Source organism: Loxodonta africana, chromosome 11 (assembly GCF_030014295.1).
Source record: "Loxodonta africana isolate mLoxAfr1 chromosome 11, mLoxAfr1.hap2, whole genome shotgun sequence".
In the NCBI taxonomy this organism is placed as follows: Eukaryota; Metazoa; Chordata; class Mammalia; order Proboscidea; family Elephantidae; genus Loxodonta; species Loxodonta africana.
The window spans coordinates 24079319-24102343 of record NC_087352.1 but is presented as its reverse complement, the minus strand read 5'-3'; the positions used below and the strand labels follow the sequence as shown (position 1 = coordinate 24102343).

Genomic DNA, 23025 nt, shown 5'->3' with positions numbered 1-23025 from the left:
AGGCAGGGACCAGAGTAGTAGCCCAGGGGATCTGCCACCCCCACGTGTGCTGCCCCCTCATCTATCCCCTCTCCTCCTGAACTGGGATCTGAGAATGTGCCAAGAGCGCCACCTGTCCGCAGCCAGTGGCCTATATGTAGGGACTCCCCCCCCCCCCCCCCCCCCGCCCCAGGGCCACATCCAGGTGCAATAGGGAGGGATATCTTCTATTTTTTGCTGTCCAGGGCGGGGATAGAAGGGAAAGATGAGGTTGGAGAGGCTGGTAGGGGCCACAACACTCAGGGCCTTGACTGCCAGGAAACGGAGTCAGGGAAAGATTTTGAGCAAGGGAGGGGCTAGGAAATTGGGTGTTGAAAGACCCCTCTGAGGCAGACTGGAAGCTGGGAGGTCAGAAGAAAGCCTGGGTTGGGGCCCTGGGGATGGAGAGGAGGGAGCAGAGAGAAACTGAAAGTGATGAGGCCATATCCCAGACTGAGGCTGTGACTGGTGTGAGAGGCGGGTTCCTGGGCCCCCTGATAGCCTGGTATAGAGAAGAAAGCAGTTGACACAGCTTGCTAAGAGGAGGCTGTTTATGGACTGGACCCATATTCCATCATACAGGGTTCCCGAGTGCGCCCTCTACCGGGCATGCGTCGTAAGCGCTCTCCGTAAATTGTCCCCATGCCCCATGCTCTGCGAGAGGTCAGGCGGGACTTCGGCAAGGACTGGTCCGTTTGTCTACTGGGATGGAGGGAGGCAATTTCCATTGGTGGGTAGTCGGAAGAGTCCATCCTCCCACAGGTGACAGGGAAATCCGCTGCCCCGAAACTTTTTGCAGAGGGGCCGGGTAGGGTCAGATGACCTCTGTTTCCGTCTCGCCTTCCACCTTCTTCTTTTGTTTCTCCATCACCGCCTCCAGCTCTGACACTTTTTCCGAATCCTGGAGGGCGGGGTGACCATCAGGGCCCCGAAGTCCGAGCCCACAGCTCCATCCCCGCTCGGGCCCCGGGATGCAGTGCGCCCTGGCTCACCTCCAGCAGCGCGCGCTGCACCGTGACCTGACTGTACACACGTGTCCCTTCCTCGGGGCTCACAGCCCGGAACTCCTCCTTCTGCAGCGAGAAAAGCTGCGCGCCGTTCAGCACGCCCAGCGCGTTCACCGTGCTAAGGGGGCAGCGGGGGCACGGTTAGGACTGTCAGCCAATCACAGCTCCAGTTTCTCAGCCCCCGCCAATCATATCACGCCTGCCTGCCATTTGTCTAATCAGCACTAGCTCACAGGGGGCGGGGCAGGGCTGAACGCAGAACACTGTCGGAAAGCCTTTCCCACCCGCCAATCACAGATCACCCTGCTTCAAAGCGGGGCGGGAGTTCGGGGGAGGGGTCCAATCGAAACCTGAGAAAGCAAGCCAATCGCGGCCTGTTGCAACGGGACGCCCTGGGCCAGTCAGAACGCTGGGTTCCCAGTGCTCGCCGCTCACAACGAACAGGCTGGGGCCGGTACCACTCACCCGAAACTAAAGCCTTTGGCCTGCAGCCAGGCGCGAACATCCGAGGCCTCCGAGCGCGGACTGAGCTGCGGCTCCGGCACGCGGGGCCCCGGAGCGGCGCGGCTGGGGCTCGAGCGGCCCTGAGCCAGGCGCACCTGCAGCTCCTCGTTGACACTGAGCATCTGGGAGAATTTCTCTGCAGGCGGGAAACCGGGAGGGAGGGGGCTCAGGGCGAGGGATCAGGGCCGGGAATCCACGGGCTCTTTCTGAACCTTCGTTTCCCTGGGGTACCTCCACCACTCACCCTTCTCGCTGGGATCCAAGTTGTTGAGGCTATCACAGCTGTCCCAGTGGGGTCGCACCGGTGCCGGTGCTGGAGCCAGAGCCGGGGCTGGGGCTGGGGGGGCGGGGGTCGTGCTACTCTAGAGAGGGGAATGAGAGGAGAGCACCTAGGTTAGGAGGAGGATGAGTCCCAGACACTCTTCTGGAGAGAAATCCCTGAACCCCCAGGCACCTCCTTGTCGGTACCCTGGAGACCTGGCCCCCAGAGCCCAGGATCTGACCCCCATCCCATCCTACCCCAAGACCCAGGAGTCAACCTTGGCTCACCAGGCTGCGTGCAGGGCTTCGGCCCCCCTGAGGTCCTGGATGGGGTGTCAGGATATTATATGGCACGTATCCCTCCTGCCCCTGCTGGTCCCGAACCTTCCACCACTTGCGGCTGTTATCCAAGACCTAGGAGGGGGTGTGAAGGGAGGGTTCAGAGACTGGGTTTCTGGCTAGGGCTGGGGCCACTCCAGCCCCTCAGCCTGCCTTGCCTCTAACCTCCAGGACATCCTTCTGCTTGACCGAGAGCTCGCTGCTGTTACGGGCCTGGAAGTCGTAGTTACACAGGACCCACTTCCCCGCCGGTGTCAGCTCCGGCTGGGGCTCAGCTTCCAACTCCGGGTCCTGGTAACTGAAGAGAAGAGCACTGGGGATAAGGAAGCAGCCAGCCCCGCTGCCCTGGGATGTAGGGCGAACTGGGGTTAGAGCCACGCAGGGATCATAGCATGGGGCCACGTTAATAATGTTAAAAAAACAGTTGCCATGGAGTCGATTTCAACTCTTGGTGACCCCGTGTGTGTCCAAGTAGAACTGTGCTCCATAGGTTTTCAATGGCAGGCTGATTTTTTGGAAGTAGATCTCCAGGCCTTTCTTCCAAGGCACCTCTGGGTAGATTCAAACTTCCAACCTTTTGTTATCAGCTGAGTGCATTACCCATTTGCAGCACCCAGAGACTCCTACTGTTAAAGATTTGAAATTGGAATAGCTGCTTGAATTTATTTTGCTCTCTACTTGCCTGGCCCACCACCTGTCTGTCGATTTGTCATACTGTGGTGACTTTTATGTTACTATGATGCTGGAAGCTGTGCTACTGGTACTTTAAATATGAGCAGGGTAACCCTTGGGGGACAGGTTTTGGCAGAGCTTCCGGACTAAGACAAGGAAGAAAGGCCTGGAGATCTACTTCAGAAAGTTAGCCAATAAAAGGCCTATGGGTCACAACAGAATATTGTCTCATACATTGTTGGAAGATGAGTCCCCTAAGTTGGAAGGCACTCAAAATACACAGGGACCACAACAATGGACTTGAGCATACCAACAATTGTGAAGATGGTGCAAGACCTGGCAAGGTTTTGTTCTGTTGTACATGGGGTCACCATAAATTGAGGCCGATTCTATAGCAGCTAACAACAACAGCAACAATGTGCCTGGCAAAGTGTTATAAGCACATGATAAATACATTATCACCATCCCCATTTTACAGATGAGAAAATCAAGGCTCAGAGAGGTAAAATCACTTGCCCCACATTATCCAGCTGTTACTTATGGTGCATCTATTATGTACTAGGCTCATGCATAATGATAATAATCATAATAAAAACAATAGCTAACACTTACATGGCACCTACTATTGCTAAGCAATATTCAAAATCTATTACATAGGTGGAAACCTTGGTGGCGTAGTGGTTAAGTGCTACAGCTGCTAACCAAAAAGGTCTGCAGTTCGAATCCACCAGGTGCTCCTTGGAAACTCTATGGGGCAGTTCTACTCTGTCCTATAGGGTCACTATGAGTCAGAATCGACTCGACGGCAACGGGTTTTTTTTTTTTTTTGGTTACATTTAATCCTCACAACAACCCTGTGTGGGTACAGTTATCTCCTTTCACAGGAGACGAAGCTGGGGCAGAGTGAGGTAAAATGATTTGCCCAAGGTCACAGAGGAAGAAAGAGACGTGGCTGGACTGGAACCCAGGCAGGCTGGCCCCAGAGTCCATGCCCTAAACCCCTCAGCTATCCTGTGCATACAGCTGGATTTGAACTTGAGCTCTGTCATAGCTCTGAGCTCTGAACTATGAACCTTACAATCCATAGACTTCTTATCCTTCCAGATAAGGATTATAATTATTTTCACTCTTCCCGCAAAGAACTAGAGGCTCAGAGAAGGTGAGTTAAAAGGTAGGGGTGTCGAGTGCCACATTCAGACACACAGAGGGGCAGAGGGGGTTCTGTAAGACCAGGAAGCAGGGGGGTGGGGGGCAGAATTTCTCGGACCCCTAATACAAGGGGCTCAGCGCGGATCAGGCCTACCTGTGCAGGGGAGAGGGGGGGTCTTCAGGGCCGCGGCACCCCCTGTGTGGGGCCCGTAGCTGAAGTGCTGCTGAGACTGCTGCCCGGGCCCTCGTCCAGACCCCCCTTCTTTTCCTCCAGCTTTTCGGCTTTGTTTTTCTTTTTAGCCCACGTTGCTTCCCTCTAGTATGCTTCCTACTTGCCCAAGGACCCTAGACTCCTGGCCTCCAGACCCTTCTTTCCCCAGAGATCCAGGAGTCCAGGTCTCAAGCTTTAAGTGCCTTCACCTTTTAATCTTAAAGGCTGCCAGTCTGACACCCACCAGAACCGTGACAACTGCTCAGAGCCTTGGGGAAACCTAAAGCCCACCCTTCCCACCCTTCACCTCTCTCAGGGACCCAAAGATGCTACCACATCCTAACACTAGAAACTTGCTCCTAGCCCTTGGAAGCCTGCTTTTCTCTGTCTTCAGGGTTCCCAAACACCACACTTCAGGTCTTCAAAACCAAAATATCCAATTCCCCAGCCCCTTCCCTCAAATACTCGGGTTCTGCACTCTTAGACACCCAGGCATGGTGCTTCCCAACCCCAGGAACACCAAACTGCCTTCTTCCAGCCCTTTGAAGACCCAGGGGTCCAACCTCTCAGACTTCACCCACTCAGGGCCCCCTCCCAGCCCTTTCCTCCCTCAGGCCCCAGAATCTGGGCCTGCAGTGCCCTCCCTCCTCCCTCGGACCTAGAAGTCTGGGCCCCGCCCTCTCCTTCCCTGCTCCTCCCCCCTCTCCCAGCCCCGGCCCCACCTCATCACCACCTCACCCACCTGGGAAGGGCAGGGAAGGCAGAATGCAGGGAGAAATAAACAGAAAAAAAGGGGTGGGGTCAGCGCCGGGAGCACCCAGGAAGCAACCCTCCAGGACCCCAACTGCTTCGCCTGGCCTGGGCGCACACTCACCCATTGACAGCGACCTGAGGGGCGCTTTGCTGGAGGAGGGAAGAGAGCAGCACGTCAGGGGAGCCTGGCCTGCGCCCCGGACTTCCCGTGCACGATCCCACTGTGTCGCCTGGGGGAGCTCTCTGCTCCCCTCCGACCCTTCAGCCTCACCTGCCGGCGCCTCCGCTCGTGCTGTAGCTGTTTCTCCACCGGGTCCTCCCAGGCACGGCCCTGCGGGTCGGTCGCCGGGGGCTCCCAGCCGCTGCAGAACTCGGGGATGTATGAGGGTCCCTCCTCCAGGGGTAGCTCCGCCCTGTGACCAGGAGTCGGGTTGGACCCTGACTTAGTCTTGCCATTAACCACACTAAGTTTTTCTCCAACTGTTCAAACCCGGCCTCTTTCCACCAAACCCTGCCCCAGCCTCCAAATCCCACCTGGTTCCAAACCAGGTTTCTAGCTACACAAATTCCACCCTTTTCCCCTAAGCCCCGCCTCCGTCAGCTGCCAAGTGCTCAAGCTCCGCCCCTTCTCTAAACCTGCATGCCAAATTTTCCTAAGCCTCTCCCTTGACCTGCAGCCCCGCCTCATCTTCTAAGCCTCCTATCCCAGTCCGATAGTCAAACGCAGTCTTAAACCTCTCTTTTACCCTAATTTATGACCTTTCCTCCAATTAGATCCTGGCTTTTGTCCTAGGCCCTGCCCCTCCTCAATTAATTTGGCCACACCCTTCTAGCTAAGCCCCACCTTTAACCGTTCCCTGCTGTCCAATCAGGATGTCCCCTGCCTCCCAGCCCTTCTGCGCTCCAGTCACACAGCCCTCTCTCTGCCTCTTAGCTCCGCCCCTTACCCCGGCCGGTTCCATGAGTCTCCTAGCGAGGTCCAGAGTGCGCTTTCACGTGGGGTGACCGTGTCCCACAGCAGCGCCACGGCCTCGGATGTCAGGTGCGGCCGTCGCACGCCGCTTGCAAACTCAGGGCCACCTGACGTGTCCACGATCTGCAACGAGAGCGGGAGTGGGGACTCGATCAGATCTTAAAGTCTAACCCCCATCCCTCCTACTGCAGGTGAAAACTGAGTGCTATGGAGGTGGGTCTCACCATCTGCAGGGGTCCGAACAGGAAGTGCAGTAGCTCTTGGGAGGAGGGGTTGGCGATATTGCCACGCAGCCGGGCCTGAGGAGCAGAGGAAGGGGTGCATGGACGGGTCAGGTTTGCTTTGCACTTGGGCTTCCTCCTTGGCATATCCCTCCGCCCCCTATGCCCCTGGCTGGACGTGTCCTCACCAGCAGACTGAAGGCGTACTTGATTTTCTGAAGCACGTCCGTGTACTCAGCCTCCGAGGGCGGCTTGGCCCGAAGCGTCAGCAGGCCTTCTATGGGTGGGTGGGGGACACGGTGATTAGGAAGACAAGACAGGGAGTCAGAGTGAGACAGGGAGTCAGAGTGAAACAGCGATGGGGAGTCCAACCTGGCAGGTGATATGAGGGAAGACCCCAGAGAGAGGGAGGGCATTGGGGGTGGTAGGAGAGGGGGTGTTCAGGACCCCACTAAGGGCGCCCCTCACCCCCAGCCTCCCGGCGCCGGGTCCTGCGGCCACGTTCTCGGTGCTCCAGGACGCGGGTCGCCTCTGCCGACTTCTGCAGCCGTGATACGAAGCTCTCTACATCATCGAACACATGGTTCAGGATATCCTGGAGGATAGAGAAGGGCGTTGTATGGGGTTCCTGAGCCTCAGACTCACACCTATTGAAGCCCTAAGCCAAGAACTCTTAGAAGCACCCCCAGACCAGACCACACCCCCAGATGCCGGGCCCATCCCAGACTTCAGTCACCCTCGTCACACCTCCAGAAGCCTGACTATGCCCCTAGAACTAAACCTCTCCTCCAGTCCCCAGCCCCACTTAGAGTCTCAATCATTCTCCCAGCTCAGCCCCCAGAACCTCTGATTTGACGTCATACTGACACCCCACATCTGGTCCTGGCCTAGCCCCACCTCTAGACGTCTGGACGTCTGATCCTGTCCCCCTCCCACCAGTCCTGCCTCTAGACATCTGGCCCCGCCCCCACACTCTAGCCCCGCCTCTAGGTGTCTGGCCCCGCCCCACACCTTAACCCGTCTCTAGACCGCTCTGCTCACCACTTCCCGCTCTGCCTGCAGGCTGGCCATGTCAGGTCCCCGGGGGCCCAAGTCCGGGGATTCGGGGTCAGTGCTGCTTGGGGTCGCCTTGCTGGAGATTGCCATCAGGCCGGGCGCCCGCACCTCTTCCGCCTCAGGAATGGTCTCTGCCTGGGGTCGTCCGCGCCCTGTGCCCGGCCCCGCTGTGCTGATCACTGCGCGGACGGACGGGTGGCGCTGCAGGGGCGGAGTTTCAGTGGCGGGCGAGGGGCGGCGCTGCAGCTCCTCCTGCGTGGCCCTGTTGAGGTAGAAGGGGAAACTGAGGCTGAGTCGCCGTTGAGTCAATTCCAACTCGTGGCAACCGTACAGGACAGAGTAGAACTGCGCCATAGGATTTCCAAGGAGTGGCAGGTAGATTCAAACTGCTGACCTTTTGGTTAGCAGCCAAATGCTTAACTACTGCGCCACCAGGCCTCCTGACGGGTCCAGGGAAGGTGAAATTCGGGACTCAGAATGAGGGACACTGTGGCCCAAAGGGGTTAAACAAAGGTTCAGTGGTAGGGAGAAATCCGAGATATGGGGAGGTGGGCACGTCTGTAAAGGGAAACTGAGGGTAAAGCGAGGAGAAACCGAGGACTAGAACAGGGGAAAGTAGAGTACCGGAGAGAGGGATAAACTTATCTGGGAGGTACAGGCATGACCTGAGCCAGGGTTTGCTTGTTCTGCACCAGGCTGGTCGTATCAGCCCATTTCTCAGATGCGAGACTGAGGCCCAGGGAGCAGAAGCCGGCCTCTCCACTCCTCCATTCACCTTCCCTTCCATCCCCTCACCTCGCTCTCTGCTTCCACTCCAGCGCCTCACCTGAGCGCCGCAGCCCTGCGCTCCCCGTGGCCGGAGCGGTAGTTGTGCATCGCCCCCTGGATGTCCTCTCGGATCAGCTCCGCCTGCCAATCATGCTGTCAGGCCCCGACTCTCCCCCATGCCCCGCCCGCTGTCCGCCATGGGCCAATGCCCCTGACAAGGCAGCGACCTGCCATCGCTCACACCTGTGGACTCACCCTCACTCCTTGGACTCACGCCCTCAATCTGTCCCTGTCCTAGGCCAAGCCTCCAGCCATGGAGGCCCTGTACAGGTGATTCCTAGCCCCTAGACTACACTGACCCCCATTCTCTTTCTGGCTGCACCCCCAAGACCCTTCTTTCCGTATTCTGTCCATATCCTCAGATGGTTCTATTCGATCCCTTCATGTACTTTCCAGCCTCACATGCTATCTGGACCCTGTGTCCAACTGATCTGCAAACCCCACTCCCTTCTGGAATCTTTCCCAGGCCACACCACCTCCCTTAGCCCTGACCCCGCCTCTCTCCCAGGGCCACGCCCCTTTATCTCCTCGACCCCGCGTTTCTCCACAGGCCACACCCTCCTGTAAGGCCCCCGCCCAGATCCTCCAGACTCCGCCCAGTTCTAGCCCACCCTAGAGCCTCCCTGTGGTAGCCCCAGCCGTCCACCTTGGACCCCAGAATCCAGAGCTCACCCCGAGGCGCAGGCCCTGGAAGAAGTGCACGTCGGGCTGCGAGCGCTCGGGCTCTTGGCACACGAGCAGCAGCAGCGAGCGGCTCCGGCCAGGCGGCACCACCGCGTCGCAGCGCACTATGGCACCCAGTGGGTATGACTCCAGCTCCTCCTGAGGAGTGGGACGGTGAGGTAAACTGAGGCCCGGAGCCAATACCAGTACTGAATGGCAACAACAGTGTGCAGTAGGTACAGGCACTGGGCAAGACAACCCCATGAGGTTAGGGATAACCACCCCCACTTTTGAAAAATAATCATCCCCATTTTACAGATGACGCTAGTAAGGCTCAGAAAGGAGGAAGGGGTCACTTGCCAACGTTCACAGAGGAAGGGTGAGCAGGGTGAAGACTCACACTCAAGTCCCTAAAACCGCTAAGGCCAAGCTCTCCGTGCTCCAGCCGGCTCACCCAGCCACCCCTTCTACCCAAAAGCCCCCTGAGCACCTTGGAGATGGGGTCGAGCAGCATCACATGGTCAGGGGACACTCGTAGCAGCATCTCCTGTGCCCAGACGCGACCCTGGCTGTCCATGACGGCCAGCTTCCTCGAGGCGTCCTCCACGGTGTGTACACCATCCTCCTCACCCAAGCAGAACGTCACCAGGTGCTGGCACAGGCCACAGAGAAAGCTGTGAGGCCTGGGATGCCAGGTGGGCACCTGAGACTCTCCTGGTACCAGCCTTCCAGCCTGGGACACCTCCTCCAGAAAGCCTCCCCTGATCTCATGCTTCACAAGTCACCCTCCTTCCAGGACCCTTTGTTTCTCTTTCATCAGGGTCTGTCTTCCCACCGAGACTAGAGGCTCCTTGGGAGCAAGGAAGAGGTCTGATTTATATCTAACCAGTTGCCCTGGAGTCGATTCCCATTTATGCAACCTCATGTGTGTCACAGTAGAACTGTGCTCTAGAGGGCTTTCGATGGCTGATTTTTTCGAAGTAGATCACCAGGCCTTTCTTTTGAGGTGCCTCTGAGTGGACTTAAAATTCCAGCCTTTCAGTTAGCAGCTGAGTGCCTTATTTGTTTGCACCATCCAGGGACTCCTGATTTATATCTAGTACGCTCCAAGCAGGAAACCCTGGTGGTGTCGTGGTTAAGTGCTACAGCTACTAACCAAGAGGTTAGCAGTTCACATCCACCAGGTGCTCCATGGAAACTCTATGGGGCAGTTCAATTCTGTCGTGTAGGGCCGCTATTAGTCGGAATCGACTTGACGGCAACGGGTATGGTACCCTCCAAGCAAGGAGCCCCGGTGGCTCAAGGGTTAAGCGCTTGGCTGCTAACCAAAAGGTTGGTGGTTCAAACCCATCAAGCAGCATCGAGAAAGATCTGGTAACCTGCTTCTGTAAAGATCTGTTGTTGTTGTTGTTAGGTGCTGTCCAGTCGGTTCCAACACACAGCGACGCTATGCACAACCAAGGGAAACACTGATCCTGTCCCATCCCCACAATTGTTGCTATGCTTGAACCCATTGTTGCAGCCACTGTGTCAATCCATCTCGTTGAGGGTCTTCCTCTTTTTCGCTGACCCTCTACTTTACCAAGAATGACGTCCTTCTCCAGGGACTGATCCCTCCTGATAACATGTCCAAAGTATGTGAGACGTAGTCTTGCCATCCTTGCTTCTCAGGAGCATTCTGGTTGTACTTCTTCCAAGACACATTTGTTCCTTCTTTTGGAAGTCCACGTGATATTCAATATCCTTCTGCAACACCACAATTCAAAGGCATCAATTCTTTCTCAGCCTTCCTTATTCATTGTCCAGCTTTCACATGCATATGAGGCAACTGAAAACACCATGGCTTGGATCCAGCACACCTTAGTCCTCAAGGTGACACCCTTGCTTTTCAACACTTTAAAGAGGTCTTTTGCAGCAGATTTGCCTAATGCAATGCATCTTTTGATTTCGTGACTGTTTTTCCCATGGGTGTTGATTGTAGATCCAACTAAAATGAAATCCTTGAGAACCTCAATCTCCTCTCCATTTATCGTGATGTTGCTTATTGGTCCAGTTGTGAGGATTTTTGTTTTCTTTGTGTTGAGGTGCAATCCATACTGAAGGCTGTGGTCTTTGATCTTCATCAGTAAGCCCTTCAAGTCCTCTTCACTTTCAGCAGGCAAGGTTGTGTCATCTGCATAAGGCAGGTTGTTAATGAGACTTCCTCCAATCATGATGCCTCATTCTTCTTCATATAGTCCAGCTTCTCAGATTATTTGTTCAGCATACAGATTCAGATTTAATAGGTACGGTGAAAGGATACAACCCTGACACACACCTTTCCTGACTTTAAACTGTGCAGTACCGTCATGCTCATGTACAGATTCTTCATGGGCACGATTAAGTGTTCTGAAATTCCTATTTACCGCAATGTTACTCATAATTTGTTATTATCCACACAGTCGAATGCCTTTGCATAGTCAATAAAACACGGGTAAACATCTTTCTGATATTCTCTGCTTTCAGACAGGATCCATCTGACATCAGCAATGATACCCCTGGTTCCGCATCCTCTTCTGAATCTGGCTTGAATTTCTGGCAGTTCCCTGTTGATATACTGCTGCAGCTGCTTTTGAACGATCTTCAGCAAAATTTTACTTGTGTGTGCTATTAATGATATTGTTCAATAATTTCCACATTCAGTTGGATCATCTTTCTTGGGAATAGGCATAAATATGGATCTCTTCCAGTCGGTTGGCTAGGTAGCTGTCTTCCAAATTTCTTGGCACAGATGAGTGAGCACTTTCAGCGCTGCATCTGTTTGTTGAAACATCTCAATTGGTATTACGTTAATTCCCAGAGCCTTGTTCTTTGCCAATGCCCTCAGTGCAGCCTGGACTTCTTCCTCCAGGACCATCAGTTGCTGAACATATGTTACTTCCTGAAATGGTTGAACCTTCATCAATTCTTTTTGGTACAGTGACTGTGTGTATTCCTTCCATCATCTTTTGATGCTTCCTGCATTGTTTAATATTTTCCCTGTAGAATCCTTCAGTATTGTAACTTGAGGTTTGAATTTTTTCTTCAGTTCTTTCAGCTTGAGAAATGTAGAGCATGTTCTTCCTTTTTGGTTTTCCATCTCCAGGTCTTTGCACATGTCATTATAATACTTTGTCTTCTTGAGCCACCCTTTGAAATCTTCTATTCAACTTTTACTTCATCATTTTTTCCTTTCACTTTAGCTACTTGACATTCAAGAGCAAGTTTCAGAGTCTTTTCTGACATCCATTTAGGTCTTTTCTTTCTCTCCTGTCTTTTTAATGACCTCTTGCTTTCTTCATGTTTGATGTCCTTGATGCCATTCCACTACTTGTTTGGTCTTCAGTCATTAGTGTTGGACGCATCAAATCTGTCCTTGAAATGGCCTCTAAATTCAGATGGGATATACTCAAGGTTGTACTTTGGCTCTTGTGGATTTCTTCTAATTTTCTTCAGTTTCAATTTGAACTTGCATATGAGTCATTGATGATTTGATCCACAGTCAGCCCTTCACCTTGTTCTGACTGATGATACAGACCTTTTCCATTGTCTCTTTCCACAGATGTAGTCGATTTGATTCCTGTGTATTCCATCTGGTGAGGTCCATGTGTATAGTCGCTGTGTATGTTGGCGAAAAAAGTATTTGCAGTGAAGAAGTTGTTGGCCTTACAAAATTCAATCATGCAATCTCCGGCATCATTTCTATCACCAAGGCCATATTTTTCAACTACTGATCCTTCTTTGTTTCCAACTTTCTCATTCCAATCACCAGAATTGTCAGTGCATCCTGATTGCATGTTCAGTCAATTTCAGACTGCAAAAGCTGGTAAAAATCTTCAATTTTCTCATCTTTGGCCTTAGTGGTTGGTGTGTAAAGTTGAATAATAGTCACATTAACTGGTCTTCCTTGTAGGTGTATGGATAGTATGCTATCACTGACAGCGTTGTACTTCAGGACAGATTGTGAAATGTTCTTATCGACGATGAATGCAACGCCATTCCTCTTCAAGTTGTCGTTCCCGGCATAGTAGACCATATGATTGTTTGATTCAAAATGACCAATACCAGTCCATTTCAGCTCACTAATGCCTAGGATATCAGTGTTTATGCGTTCCATTTCATTTTTGATGATTTCCAATTTTCCTAGATTCATACTTCATACACTCCAAGTTTCAATTATTAATGGATGTTTGCAGCTGTTTCTTCTCATTTTGAGTCGTGCCACATCAGCAAATGAAGGTCCCAAAAGCTTGATTCCATCCACGTCATTAAGGTCGACTCTGCTTTGAGGAGGCAGCTCTTCCCCAGTTGTATTTTGAGTGCCTTCCAACCTGAGGGGCTCATCTTCCAGCACTATATCAGACAATGTTCTGCTGCTATTCACAAGGTTTTCAGTGGCTCATTCTTTTCAGAAGTAGACTGCCAGGTCCTTCTTCCTAGTCTGTCTTAGTCTGGAAGCTCAGCTGAAACCTGTCCACAATGGGTGACCCCGCTTGTATTTGAATACCAGTGGCATATCTCCCAGCATCGCAGCAACACACAAGCCCCCACAGTACGACAAACTGACAGATGCGTGGGGGCCATAAAGATTTACAGCCTGGAAAACCCTATGGAGCAGTTCTACTCTCATATGGGGTCACTGTGAGTAGAAATCAACTCCATGGCACCTAACAATACAATAATGCTTCTAAGCACTTCTTCTGGCCTGCCACAGTGCCCTCTGTTGCCTCCATGAGGTACTACCTGGCACCTCTTGTTGAATGTCTACCCTCCTGCTCAACTGGGAATGCATTTGAATTGTCTCTGTAGTCTGACTACCCAGCATAGGGGTTGGTTCAGAGGAAAAGTTGGCAGATTGGAATGGAATTGAGATCCTTGACTTAATATCAACTTCTGAGGCAAGGCAGTGGAAGCCCGTTTTATAGGTGAGCAAACTGAGTTTCCCAAGTTCCTTCTACTTGGTTGCCCAACTGCTTTCACCAGCCCCACCTCCTCAGCCCTGGCTTTTCCCCCACAAGACTCCCTGTGGCAACACAGACCCCAAACTCACATTGACTGGATACTGGGATACGTCGGCCATAACCACAGTGGAGTAATGCTTCCTCTGTTCTGCAGGGGAGGGAGAAGATGAACCCAGGAGTCCAGGCCCCCAGCTCCTCCTCCCTCAGAGTTAGAAGTCCAGGTCTCAGCCCCTCTGCCCTCAGACCCAGGAGCCCAGACCTCCAGCCCCTCCTCCTTCAGACCAGTAGTTTTGACCCCCAAACCCCTCCTCCTTCAGACCCAGGAGTCCTATTCCCCAGCCCCTCCTCCCTTAGAGCTAGAATTCCAGGTCTCAGCCCCTCCTCCTTCAGACCCAGGAGCCCAGACCTCCAGCTCCTCTTCCCTCAGACCCAAGGGTCCTGGTCTTAGTCCCCTTCCTCCTTCAAACTTGGGAGTCAGGGCCCCCAGCCCCTCCTCCCTCAGACATAGGAATTGGGCCCTCAATCCCCTCCTCCCTCAGACCTAGAAGTCCAGTCCCCCAGCCCCCTCCTCCCTCAGACCCAGAAGTCCAGTCCTGCAGCCCCCTCCTTCCTCAGACCCAGGAGTCCAGTCCCCCAGCTCCCTCCACCCTCAGACCTAGGAGTCCAGGTCTCCAGACCCTCCTCACTCAGACCAAGAGTCTGGGTCCACACCTACCTCCTACCCCAGACCCAGAAGTCTACGACCTTAGTTGCCTCAGACCTAGTTTCTGTAGGCCTGGGGTTTCTTTGCCTGAAACTCACCATAGATAGACTTGGCACTTGGTTTTGGGGGAGGTTCTGGGCTGGTGAAAGAAAAGAGAGGTGAGAGGGACTGTGAGAATTAGGGGCAGATCATGCAGGGTTTCAAATGTCCAGGAGAGCACTGAGGGCTTTATTGTGAGGGCAATAGGGAGCCATGGAGGATTTTCAGCAGGGAACGGAGGGCAAGGCCAGAGCAGGACTTTAAGACAGGGAAGGCATTGGCAATGGTGTCTTCCGTCAGACAGACTTGAATTTGAATCCCCTGTCTATGGAATCTCACTGCCTTGCTGTGAGAAGCTAGGCAGGGGACGTCATCTGTCTTGCCTCAATTTCCCTCTCTATAAAATAGGTTCACCCTATAGCATCCATCTGTTAGGGCTGTTGGGAGCGTTCACTGAGCTGATGCAAGCCAGGTATTTTGCTACCTCAGTAACTGTTATTGTCATTATTATGATGCAAAGGGCTTAATACACAGTAGTTGCTCAATAAATGGGAATTGTTACAATAGCATTCGTGTTTGTCATACATAATTATCTTCTTCCCCTTCCACCCGCATGGGCTAGGCTCTCTCAGCCAAAAGTTCTCTGTCTCCTTCTTCCTTTAACCTCCCCTTCAAGGTCATCTTCTCTGAGAAGAATCCTGGAGTCCTCGTTTCTGACCGAAATAACAGAAGCTCAGCACTTGGGTGGGCATGGGGGTGAGGGAGACCTAGAAACCGTTTCAGCCACCAAACCTCTGCTCTTCATCCTGCTGGTCAGGTCTTCCCACAATTTGATTATCTCTGAGCTAGAGAACTCACTACCTCCAATGCAACTATTTCCACACATCTCTCTGTGTCTACTTCCTGCTCATTCTGGAGCTTTAAGCCTTCATTATCAACAGCCCTCATTTTCTAGGAGAGAGTCAATATTTAAGAACAAGATAACACCACCAGCAGCAATCAAAGCTGCTGTGAATTGAGCACCTGCTGGTGGTCAAATTCTGTGCAAAGTCCGTCCCACTATTATCCCATTGAGTGCTCACAATCATTCCCATTTCACATAGGAGGGACTGAGGGTTAAAGAGGTGATGTCCTGTGGCCAAGATCACAGCTCTGCTGAGGGTTAGAGCCCAGATGTGATCCAGGTCTGTCTGCTCCAAAGCAGAAGCTCTGAACCACAGCTGGGCAAGGAGGCAGCAGCTCAGCTCCTCCGTAGTGTCCTGAGTAAATGCGACCCACAGGTGTGGGTGAAGGGGTGGGGGCATAGTGGGGCTGGGGCCTGAAGGGCAGGTGGGGCACTTACCTGGTGGTGGTGCTCATGGTGCTGAGAATGAAGAGCTCCTGCCCACCTGGAGGTGCCCTGGAGACCAGCAAGGAGGTGAGGGCTGACATGGCCTACAGGGACCTATGGTTCTCATATCCCAGGCCTTAATTATTCAGACCCAGGAGTCCTGGCCTCCAGCCCTCTCCATCAGACCCAAGAATCTTGGCCCCCAACCCCTCCTCCCTCAGAAACAGGAGTCAGGCCCCAGCCCCCTCCTCCCTCAGACCGAGGAATCTGGACCCCCATTCCCTGAGGGATCCAGGAATTCAGTTCCCTAATCTTTGTGAGCAGCCCTGGTGGTCCATCGGCTAAAGCACTGAGCTGCTAACAGAAAGGTCGGGGGTTCGAACCCACCAAATGCTCTGATGCAGAAAGATGTGGCAGTCTCCTCCTGTAAAGATTACAGCCTTAAAAACCCTGTGGGGCAGTTCTACTCTGGTCTATAGGGTCACTATGAGTGAAATTGACTCAACAGCAATTTTTTTTTTTAATCTTTATGTATCCCATTTTTCTCCTTCTAAAGAGGATCACAAAAAAAAAAATTTTTTTTTCTTTTTTTTTTTTTAAAGAGGATCAAGGAACCCCAGTGGCACAACAGTTTAAATAAACACTTGGCTCCCTCAGACCTAGGAGTCTGGGTTTGGTGGTTTAAACCCACCAGCCACTCTGTGGGAGAAAAATGTGGTAATCTGCTTCCTTAAAGATTTACAGCCTAGAAAACCCTATGGGGAAGTTCTACTCTGTCACTTTGGGATCACTATAAATTGAAATTGACTCGGCACCCAACACAACAACCTAGGGATCTGGCCTCTCATCCTTTAACTTCTCAAGGGTCCAGGAATCCAGGCCCCAAGTCTCCTCCCTAAGAATCCAAAGGATTATGACTTCACTTCAAGTCTCCTCAAAAAAACATCTAATATCTTAGCTCCTGATGACCCTATATTTTTTCTTGAGCTATTGAGTCCAATCTTCTGGCCTTACCTCTTCAGGACTCCAGATTCCAGCCTCCAGTCCCCTCTTCCCTCAGACGCAGGAGTCCGGCCTGCAGCCCCCTTCTCTCACAGACCCTGGAGCCTGGGCCCCCACCCCCCTCCGCTTTCAGACCCCGGAGTCCCAGCCCTTGGCCTTTTCTACCCCTCCAGCACCCAGCCCTCCAGCTGGCCCCCTCCTCACCTACCCCGTCAGGCTCCGTCAGATGAGAGGCTCCACTCTCCGCTCCCGTCCTAGTTGCTAGTCCCTTTTTCCTGCTCCCTCCCAGGGCTGTCCCGCCTCCGCATACCTGAGCATTCACCTGATGTGGCCGGGCTGGAGTGGCCAGGGGTGGGGCCAGCAGAGAAACCAGGAGGGGGGTGGGGCTGCCTCAGGGGAGCCGGATAACTTAATTGTCCCCATCATAACAGCAATTGAATAACAACAACAATAATTTGATGTCACACTTGTTCCCTGGTCAGTTGAAAAAAAAAGAAAAAAAATTTTTTGAAAGCCTTGTCTTAAATAACCCCCTTAAAATCCTCCTACCAACTGGCAGAGGTCAGGTGTTCAGATTTTCACTGGACAGAGGAGGAAGCTGAAGCTTAAAGAGGTTAAGCAACTTGTTTGTGTTTACAAAGTGAGTATGTGGAAGGAATGGGATTTGAACCCAGGCCTGTCATTCTGCTTCCAGAACAGTGCTTGCCCCTGCTCTGCCTCAGCAGACACTCCCCACCCCTACACAGTTACTGTCTTCCCTGGTGCATTCGACCCCTACCCCTCCCTTTCCCTCTTCTTTTGGAAATTCCCCTAATATGGAAACAAAGGCTTTGCTACTCACCTAAAGGTTGGAGGTTCAAACCCATCCAGTGGCACCACAAAAGAAAGGCCTGGCGATCTGCTTCCATAAAGATGATAGCCAAGAAAACCCTCTGGAGCAGTTCTACTCTGTAATACATGGGGTTGCCATGAGCTGGAATCCACTTGATGACAACAGGTTTATGTTTTGTTTTTTGTCATGATGATGCAGCCCCTGGGTGGCTCAAACAGTTAAGGGTCTTGGCTGCTAGCCAAAAGGCTGGAGGTTTCAGTCTGCACAGAGGCACCTCAGAAGAAAGGCCTGGCTATCTACTTCTGAAAGATCACAGCTCTTGAAAACTCTAAGGAGGGCAGTTCTACTCTGAAACACATAGGGTCGCCGTGAGTTGAAATAGACTCCAAGTTAACACTTTTTTTTTTTTTTCAAACAATGATACCTAAGGCTGAATCAAGCTGGATTCAGAAGGGGATGTGGAACAAGGCCTATCATTGCCAATGGCTGAAAGCAGAGAATACCAGGAAGATGTCTACCTGTGTTTTATTGACTTTGCAAAGGCATTCGACTGTGTGGCTCATAACAAATTATGGATAACATTGTCGGAAAATGGGGATTCCAGAACACTTAACTGTGGTCATGCAGAACCTGCACATAAACCAAGAGGATTATGTGCAGAACAAGGAAGGGGATACTGCGTGGTTTAAAATCAGGAAAGGTTTGTGTCATGGTTGTATCCTTTCGCCATATTTATTCAAATTGTATGCTGAGCAAATAATCTGAGAAGCTGGGCTATATGAAGAAGAACCTGGCATCAGGATTGGAGGAAGACTCATTAACAACCTGAGTCATGCAGATGACACAACCTTGCTTGCTGAAAGCCAAGAGACTTGAAGCATTTACTAATGAAGATCAAAGACTACAGCCTGCAGTATGGATTACACCTCAACATAAAGAAAACAAAAATCCTCACAGATGGACCAATAAGCAACATCATGATAAACAGAGAAAAGATTGAAGTTGTCAAGTATTTCATTTTACTTGGCTCCACAATCAATGCCCATGGAAGCAGCAGTCAAGAAAACAAAGGATGCATTGCATTGGGCAAATCTGCAGCAAAACACCTCTTTGAAGTGTTAAAAAGCAAAGACGTCACCATGAGGACTAAGGTGCGCCTGATACAAACCACGGTATTTTCGATTGTTTCATAGGCAGGCAAAAGTTGGACGATGAACAAGGAAGACCAAAGAACTGATGCATTTGAATTATGGTGTTGGCGAAGAATATTGACTATACCACGGACTGCCAGAAGAACGAACAAATCTGCCTTGGAAGAAGTACAGCCAGAATGCTCCTTAGAAGCGAAGATGTCGAGACTACGTCTTACATACTTTGGACATGTTATCAGGAGGGACCAGTTTCTGGAGAAGGACATCATGATTGGTTAAGTAGAGGGTCAGTGAAAAAAAGGAAGACCCTCAATGAGATGAATTGACACAGTGACTGCAACAATGGACTCAAACATAGCAATGGTTGTTTTTGTTTTTAAACAGATTTATTGAGGTAAAATTGACATACAACAAACCACAAGTATTTTGCTAAGTTTTGACATACATATGCACCAGCGAAACCATCACCACAATGGAGATAGTGAGCATATCCATCACCATTAAAAGTTTCCTGGTGCCCTTTGATAATTCCTCTATCCTGCCCCTCATCTGCAAGCAGCCACGGATAGGCTTTGCATCTCTATAGATTAGTTAAGCAATAGTTTTGAAGTCAGACCAATCAGGATTCAAATCCTTAGTCTGCTGCCGTATTAGTTGGATAACTGTTGTTTTTAATGGCTCAGTGTCACTTCACCTTTTTCTTTTTTTGTACTTTAGATGAAGGTATACAGAGCAAACTAGTTTCTCATCAAACAATTAATACACATATTGTTTTGTGACATTGGTTGCCAACCGCATAACATGTCAACATTCTCCCCTTCTCCACCTTGGGTCCCCCATTACCAGCTTTCCGATCCCTTCCTCCCTTTTTGTCCTTGCCCCTGGGCTGGTGTACCCATGTAGTCTCCTTTTGTTTAATGGGTCTGTCTAATCTTTGGCTGAAGGGTGAACCTCACGAGTGACTTCATTACTGTGCCATAAGCATGTCCGGGGGCCATACTCTCAGGGTTTCTCCAGTCTCTGTCAGACCAGTAAGTCTGGTCTTTTTTGTGTGTGTTTGAGTTAGAATTTTGTTCTACATTTTTTTTCCAGCTCTGTCTGGCACCATCTATTGTGATCCCTGTCAGAGCAGCTGGTGGTGGTAGCCAGGCACCATCTAGTTGTACTGGACTCAGTCTGGTGGAGGCTGTGGTAGTTGTGGTCCCTTAGTCCTTTGGACTAATCTTTCCTTTGTGACATGGGGAGGATTAAATGAGATCATGGAGAGCTCTTAGCATAGTACCCAGCACAGAGGAAACACTAGGTCAGCCACAGTGATGATGGTCCGTGTTTCCATATATGCTACAATGGAGAATGTAAAGGGTGTTGCAGAAGCCCAGGGAGTCTGAACAGACATCCTGGAGGAGGAGGGGATTCCGGAGCTCAGTGGTCTCCCTAGGAAGGTGTACGGGGTACAGACCAAACTGGGTGACACTGTCAGAAGGGGTGACTCTGTCGGAAGGGGTAACACCGAAATGAGTGTCTACAAAATTTTTATGTAGTGTTTCAGCAGAAATTTATTATTTTTTAATAAAAATATCTGTGTAGTTAGTTATAACAACAAAAAAATTTTTTATAAGTCCAGCTTACATGTATCAGGATATACCTACAAGGCTAAAACTCTATGCTAATTTACGTTTTGAACCTTCTAATTTGCTCTGAAATTCAGGCCGGTTTCAGAAAAGGACATGGAACCAGGGGTATCATTGCTGATGTCAGATGGATCCTGGCTGAAAGCAGAGAATACCAGAAGGATGTTTACCTGTGTTTTATTGACTATGCAAAGGCATTCGACTGTGTGGATCATAACAAATTATGGATAATATTGCGAAGAATGGGAATTCCAGAATACTTAATTGTGCTCATGAGGAACCTTTACATAGATCAAGAGGCAGTTGTTCAGACAGAACAAGGGGATACTGACTGGTTTAAAGTCAGGAAAGGTGTGCGCCAGGGTTGCATTCTTTCACCATACCTATTCGATCTATATGCTGAGCAAATAATCCAAGAAGCTGGACTGTATGAAGAAGAACGGGGCATCAGGATTGGAGGAAGACTCATTAACAACCTGCATGATGCAGATGACACAACCTTGCCTGCTGAAAGTGAAGAGGACTTGAAACACTTACTAATGAAGATCAAAGACCATAGCCTTCAGTATGGATTGCACCTCAACATAAAGAAACAAAAATCCTCACAACTGGACCAATGAGCAACATCATGATAAACAGAGAAAACATCGAAGTTGTCAAGGATTTCATTTTACTTCGATCCACAATCAACAGTCATGGAAGCAGCAGTCAAGAAATCAAAAGACACATTGCATTGGGCAAATCTGCTGCAAAGGACCTTTTTAAAGCGTTGAAGAGCAAAGATGTCACCTTGAAGACTAAGGTGTGCCTGACCCAAGCCATGGTATTTTCAATCACATCATATGCATGTGAAGGCTGGACAATGAATAAGGAAGACTGAAGAAAAATTGATGCCTTTGAATTGTGGTGTTGGCAAAGAATATCGAATATACCATGGACTGCCAGAAGAACAAATAAATCTCTCTTGGAAGAAATACAACCAGAATGCTCCTTAGAGGCAAGGATGGCGAGACTTCACCTTATATACTTTGGACATGTTGTCAGGAGGGATCAGTCTCTGGAGAAGGACATCATGCTTGGTGAAGTACAGGGCCAGTGGAAAAGAGAAAGACCCTCAATGAAGTGGATTGACACAGTGGCTGCAACAATGGGGTCAAGCACAACAATGATTGTAAGGATGGCGCAGGACCAGGCAGTGTTTCGTTCTGTTGTGCATAGGGTCGCTACGAGTTGGAGCCGACCTGATGGCACCTAACAACAGCAACAACAATTTGCTCTGGTCACCCATGGGGGGGTGACACCATGAGTTACCACTGGGTGACACCAACCCTAGTGAGGTCACTGCCCGAGTGAAGACCTGAAGGACGAGTCTGACAGCCCAATGTGGCAGAGGAGGAGATTGGCATGTTCCAGACCAAGGAGTTGCCTGAGCAAAAGGGGGGCAGGGGAAGGGCTGCTGGGTGCTGCTGTACATACCATGTATCTGGTGATTCTCACGTGCACAGCGGGTGAGGGAGGAGCGTCCTTGTGCTTCTCTGCCTCTGGCTTCTGTCACTCTGTGTCCCTGTCGCATTCACACCACAAATATTTTCTGAGCTTTGACTGCCTGAGCTGGTGTCCAAGGGAAGGAAAAGATAGGTTACTCTCTGTGAGGCAGACTTGGCAGGGATTGTGGCCCTATTTACAGAGGAAAAAACAGAGGTTCAGAGTGTGGAGGCCACTAGCCAGAGGTCACAGTGCAGATGGAGAAAAAAGAGTCGTTATAGAGGGATTCAGCGCGAGTCTGGGGTCAGGCCTGGGCCTGAGGGAGGATGGGCTGAGGGCCTAGGCTCCTGGGTCTGAGGGAGGAGGGACTGGGGGGATGGGGCTTCTGGGTCTGAAGGAGGAGGGAATTGGGGGTCAGGACTCCTGGTCTGAGGGAGGAGGGGGCAGGACGCACCTCCCTGCTTGCTGCTTGCGGGGCGCTGGGAGGCGGAAAGACCCTCAACCCCTGCCCTCCCGCCACTGTTGGGGTGTCTAGAGCAGCCTGCAAGACCGAAACCTGCGCCTCCGCCCTAGTTCCTGGGCCCAGGGCCTCCTTCCTCCTTCCTTGCCCACAAAGGAGGCTCCTCCCTTTCTCCAAGCTGTAGCAAGTGGTTCCCAAATACCACGGAGGCCCCCACCCCTATGTAGCCTGACTCAGTAAGCCCAGGGCGGAGGCAGCGAAGCCCTGTCATGGAATGTCCCAGGGAAACTGTCACCTAAGAGCTCCCTTTTCAGTCGCTGAGTCGTAAGCGACTCAACGGCAGTGGGTTGTTTTTTTTTACCGGCCCATAACCTTTTTTTTTTATAACCATAGTTAGAGCGCCTTTCTGTGAGTGCGCCTTAGAACCTTCTGGGTCTGGGTTTGCCTCCATTCTCAAACTAGGATACCTTTGTCCTTGGAAAGCTGGTCTATTTTTTCTCTGGGTTGGGAGGTCCCAGGAATCAAACGGAACTCTCTGCTGGGGCCTGGTAAGCTAAGACTCCCGCGTGTGTCTCATCTCAAGCCACCCCCATCTCATCCTTCACTCCCACCTCCTGTAAGCCATCCCTGCCCCCTCCATGTAGGATTTGCTGATGAATTCCTAGGGCAAGGAGAGAGGTCAGATTTACTGGCAATGGGGTTATGACATGTTGTTGAGCACCAAAAAACCAAAGCCAAACCTGCTTCTGTGGAGTTGA

The 23025-nt window shown here is 51.2% G+C and overlaps 1 protein-coding gene across 7 annotated transcripts; it reads right to left on the bottom strand.

Annotated features, from left to right (window-relative positions):
- Positions 1–555: 555 nt before the first annotated feature.
- On the bottom strand, positions 556–22544 carry EPS8L1 (EPS8 signaling adaptor L1). 7 transcript variants are annotated; one of them, XM_064294236.1, is made up of 22 exons: positions 22262–22536; positions 21799–21933; positions 17550–17656; positions 15719–15775; positions 14436–14476; positions 13724–13782; positions 9146–9307; positions 8665–8814; positions 7991–8073; positions 7150–7426; positions 6577–6703; positions 6297–6385; positions 6112–6186; positions 5862–6010; positions 5186–5327; positions 5036–5064; positions 2295–2427; positions 2079–2204; positions 1774–1891; positions 1491–1665; positions 1011–1143; positions 556–919 (listed from the first exon to the last, which is right to left on the bottom strand). In XM_064294236.1, the coding sequence occupies exons 2-22, from the start codon at positions 21799–21801 to the stop codon at positions 833–835; spliced, it is 2322 nt and encodes a 773-aa protein (XP_064150306.1). In that variant the 5' UTR covers positions 21802–21933; positions 22262–22536; the 3' UTR covers positions 556–832. The 7 variants fall into 7 exon arrangements, with proteins under 7 accessions (XP_064150306.1, XP_003406660.3, XP_064150308.1 ...); XM_003406612.4 differs by lacking the exons at positions 21799–21933; positions 22262–22536 and adding an exon at positions 17031–17182 and having other exon boundaries at positions 17550–17657; XM_064294238.1 differs by lacking the exons at positions 17550–17656; positions 21799–21933; positions 22262–22536 and adding exons at positions 16094–16130; positions 17019–17137.
- Positions 22545–23025: the final 481 nt, after the last annotated feature.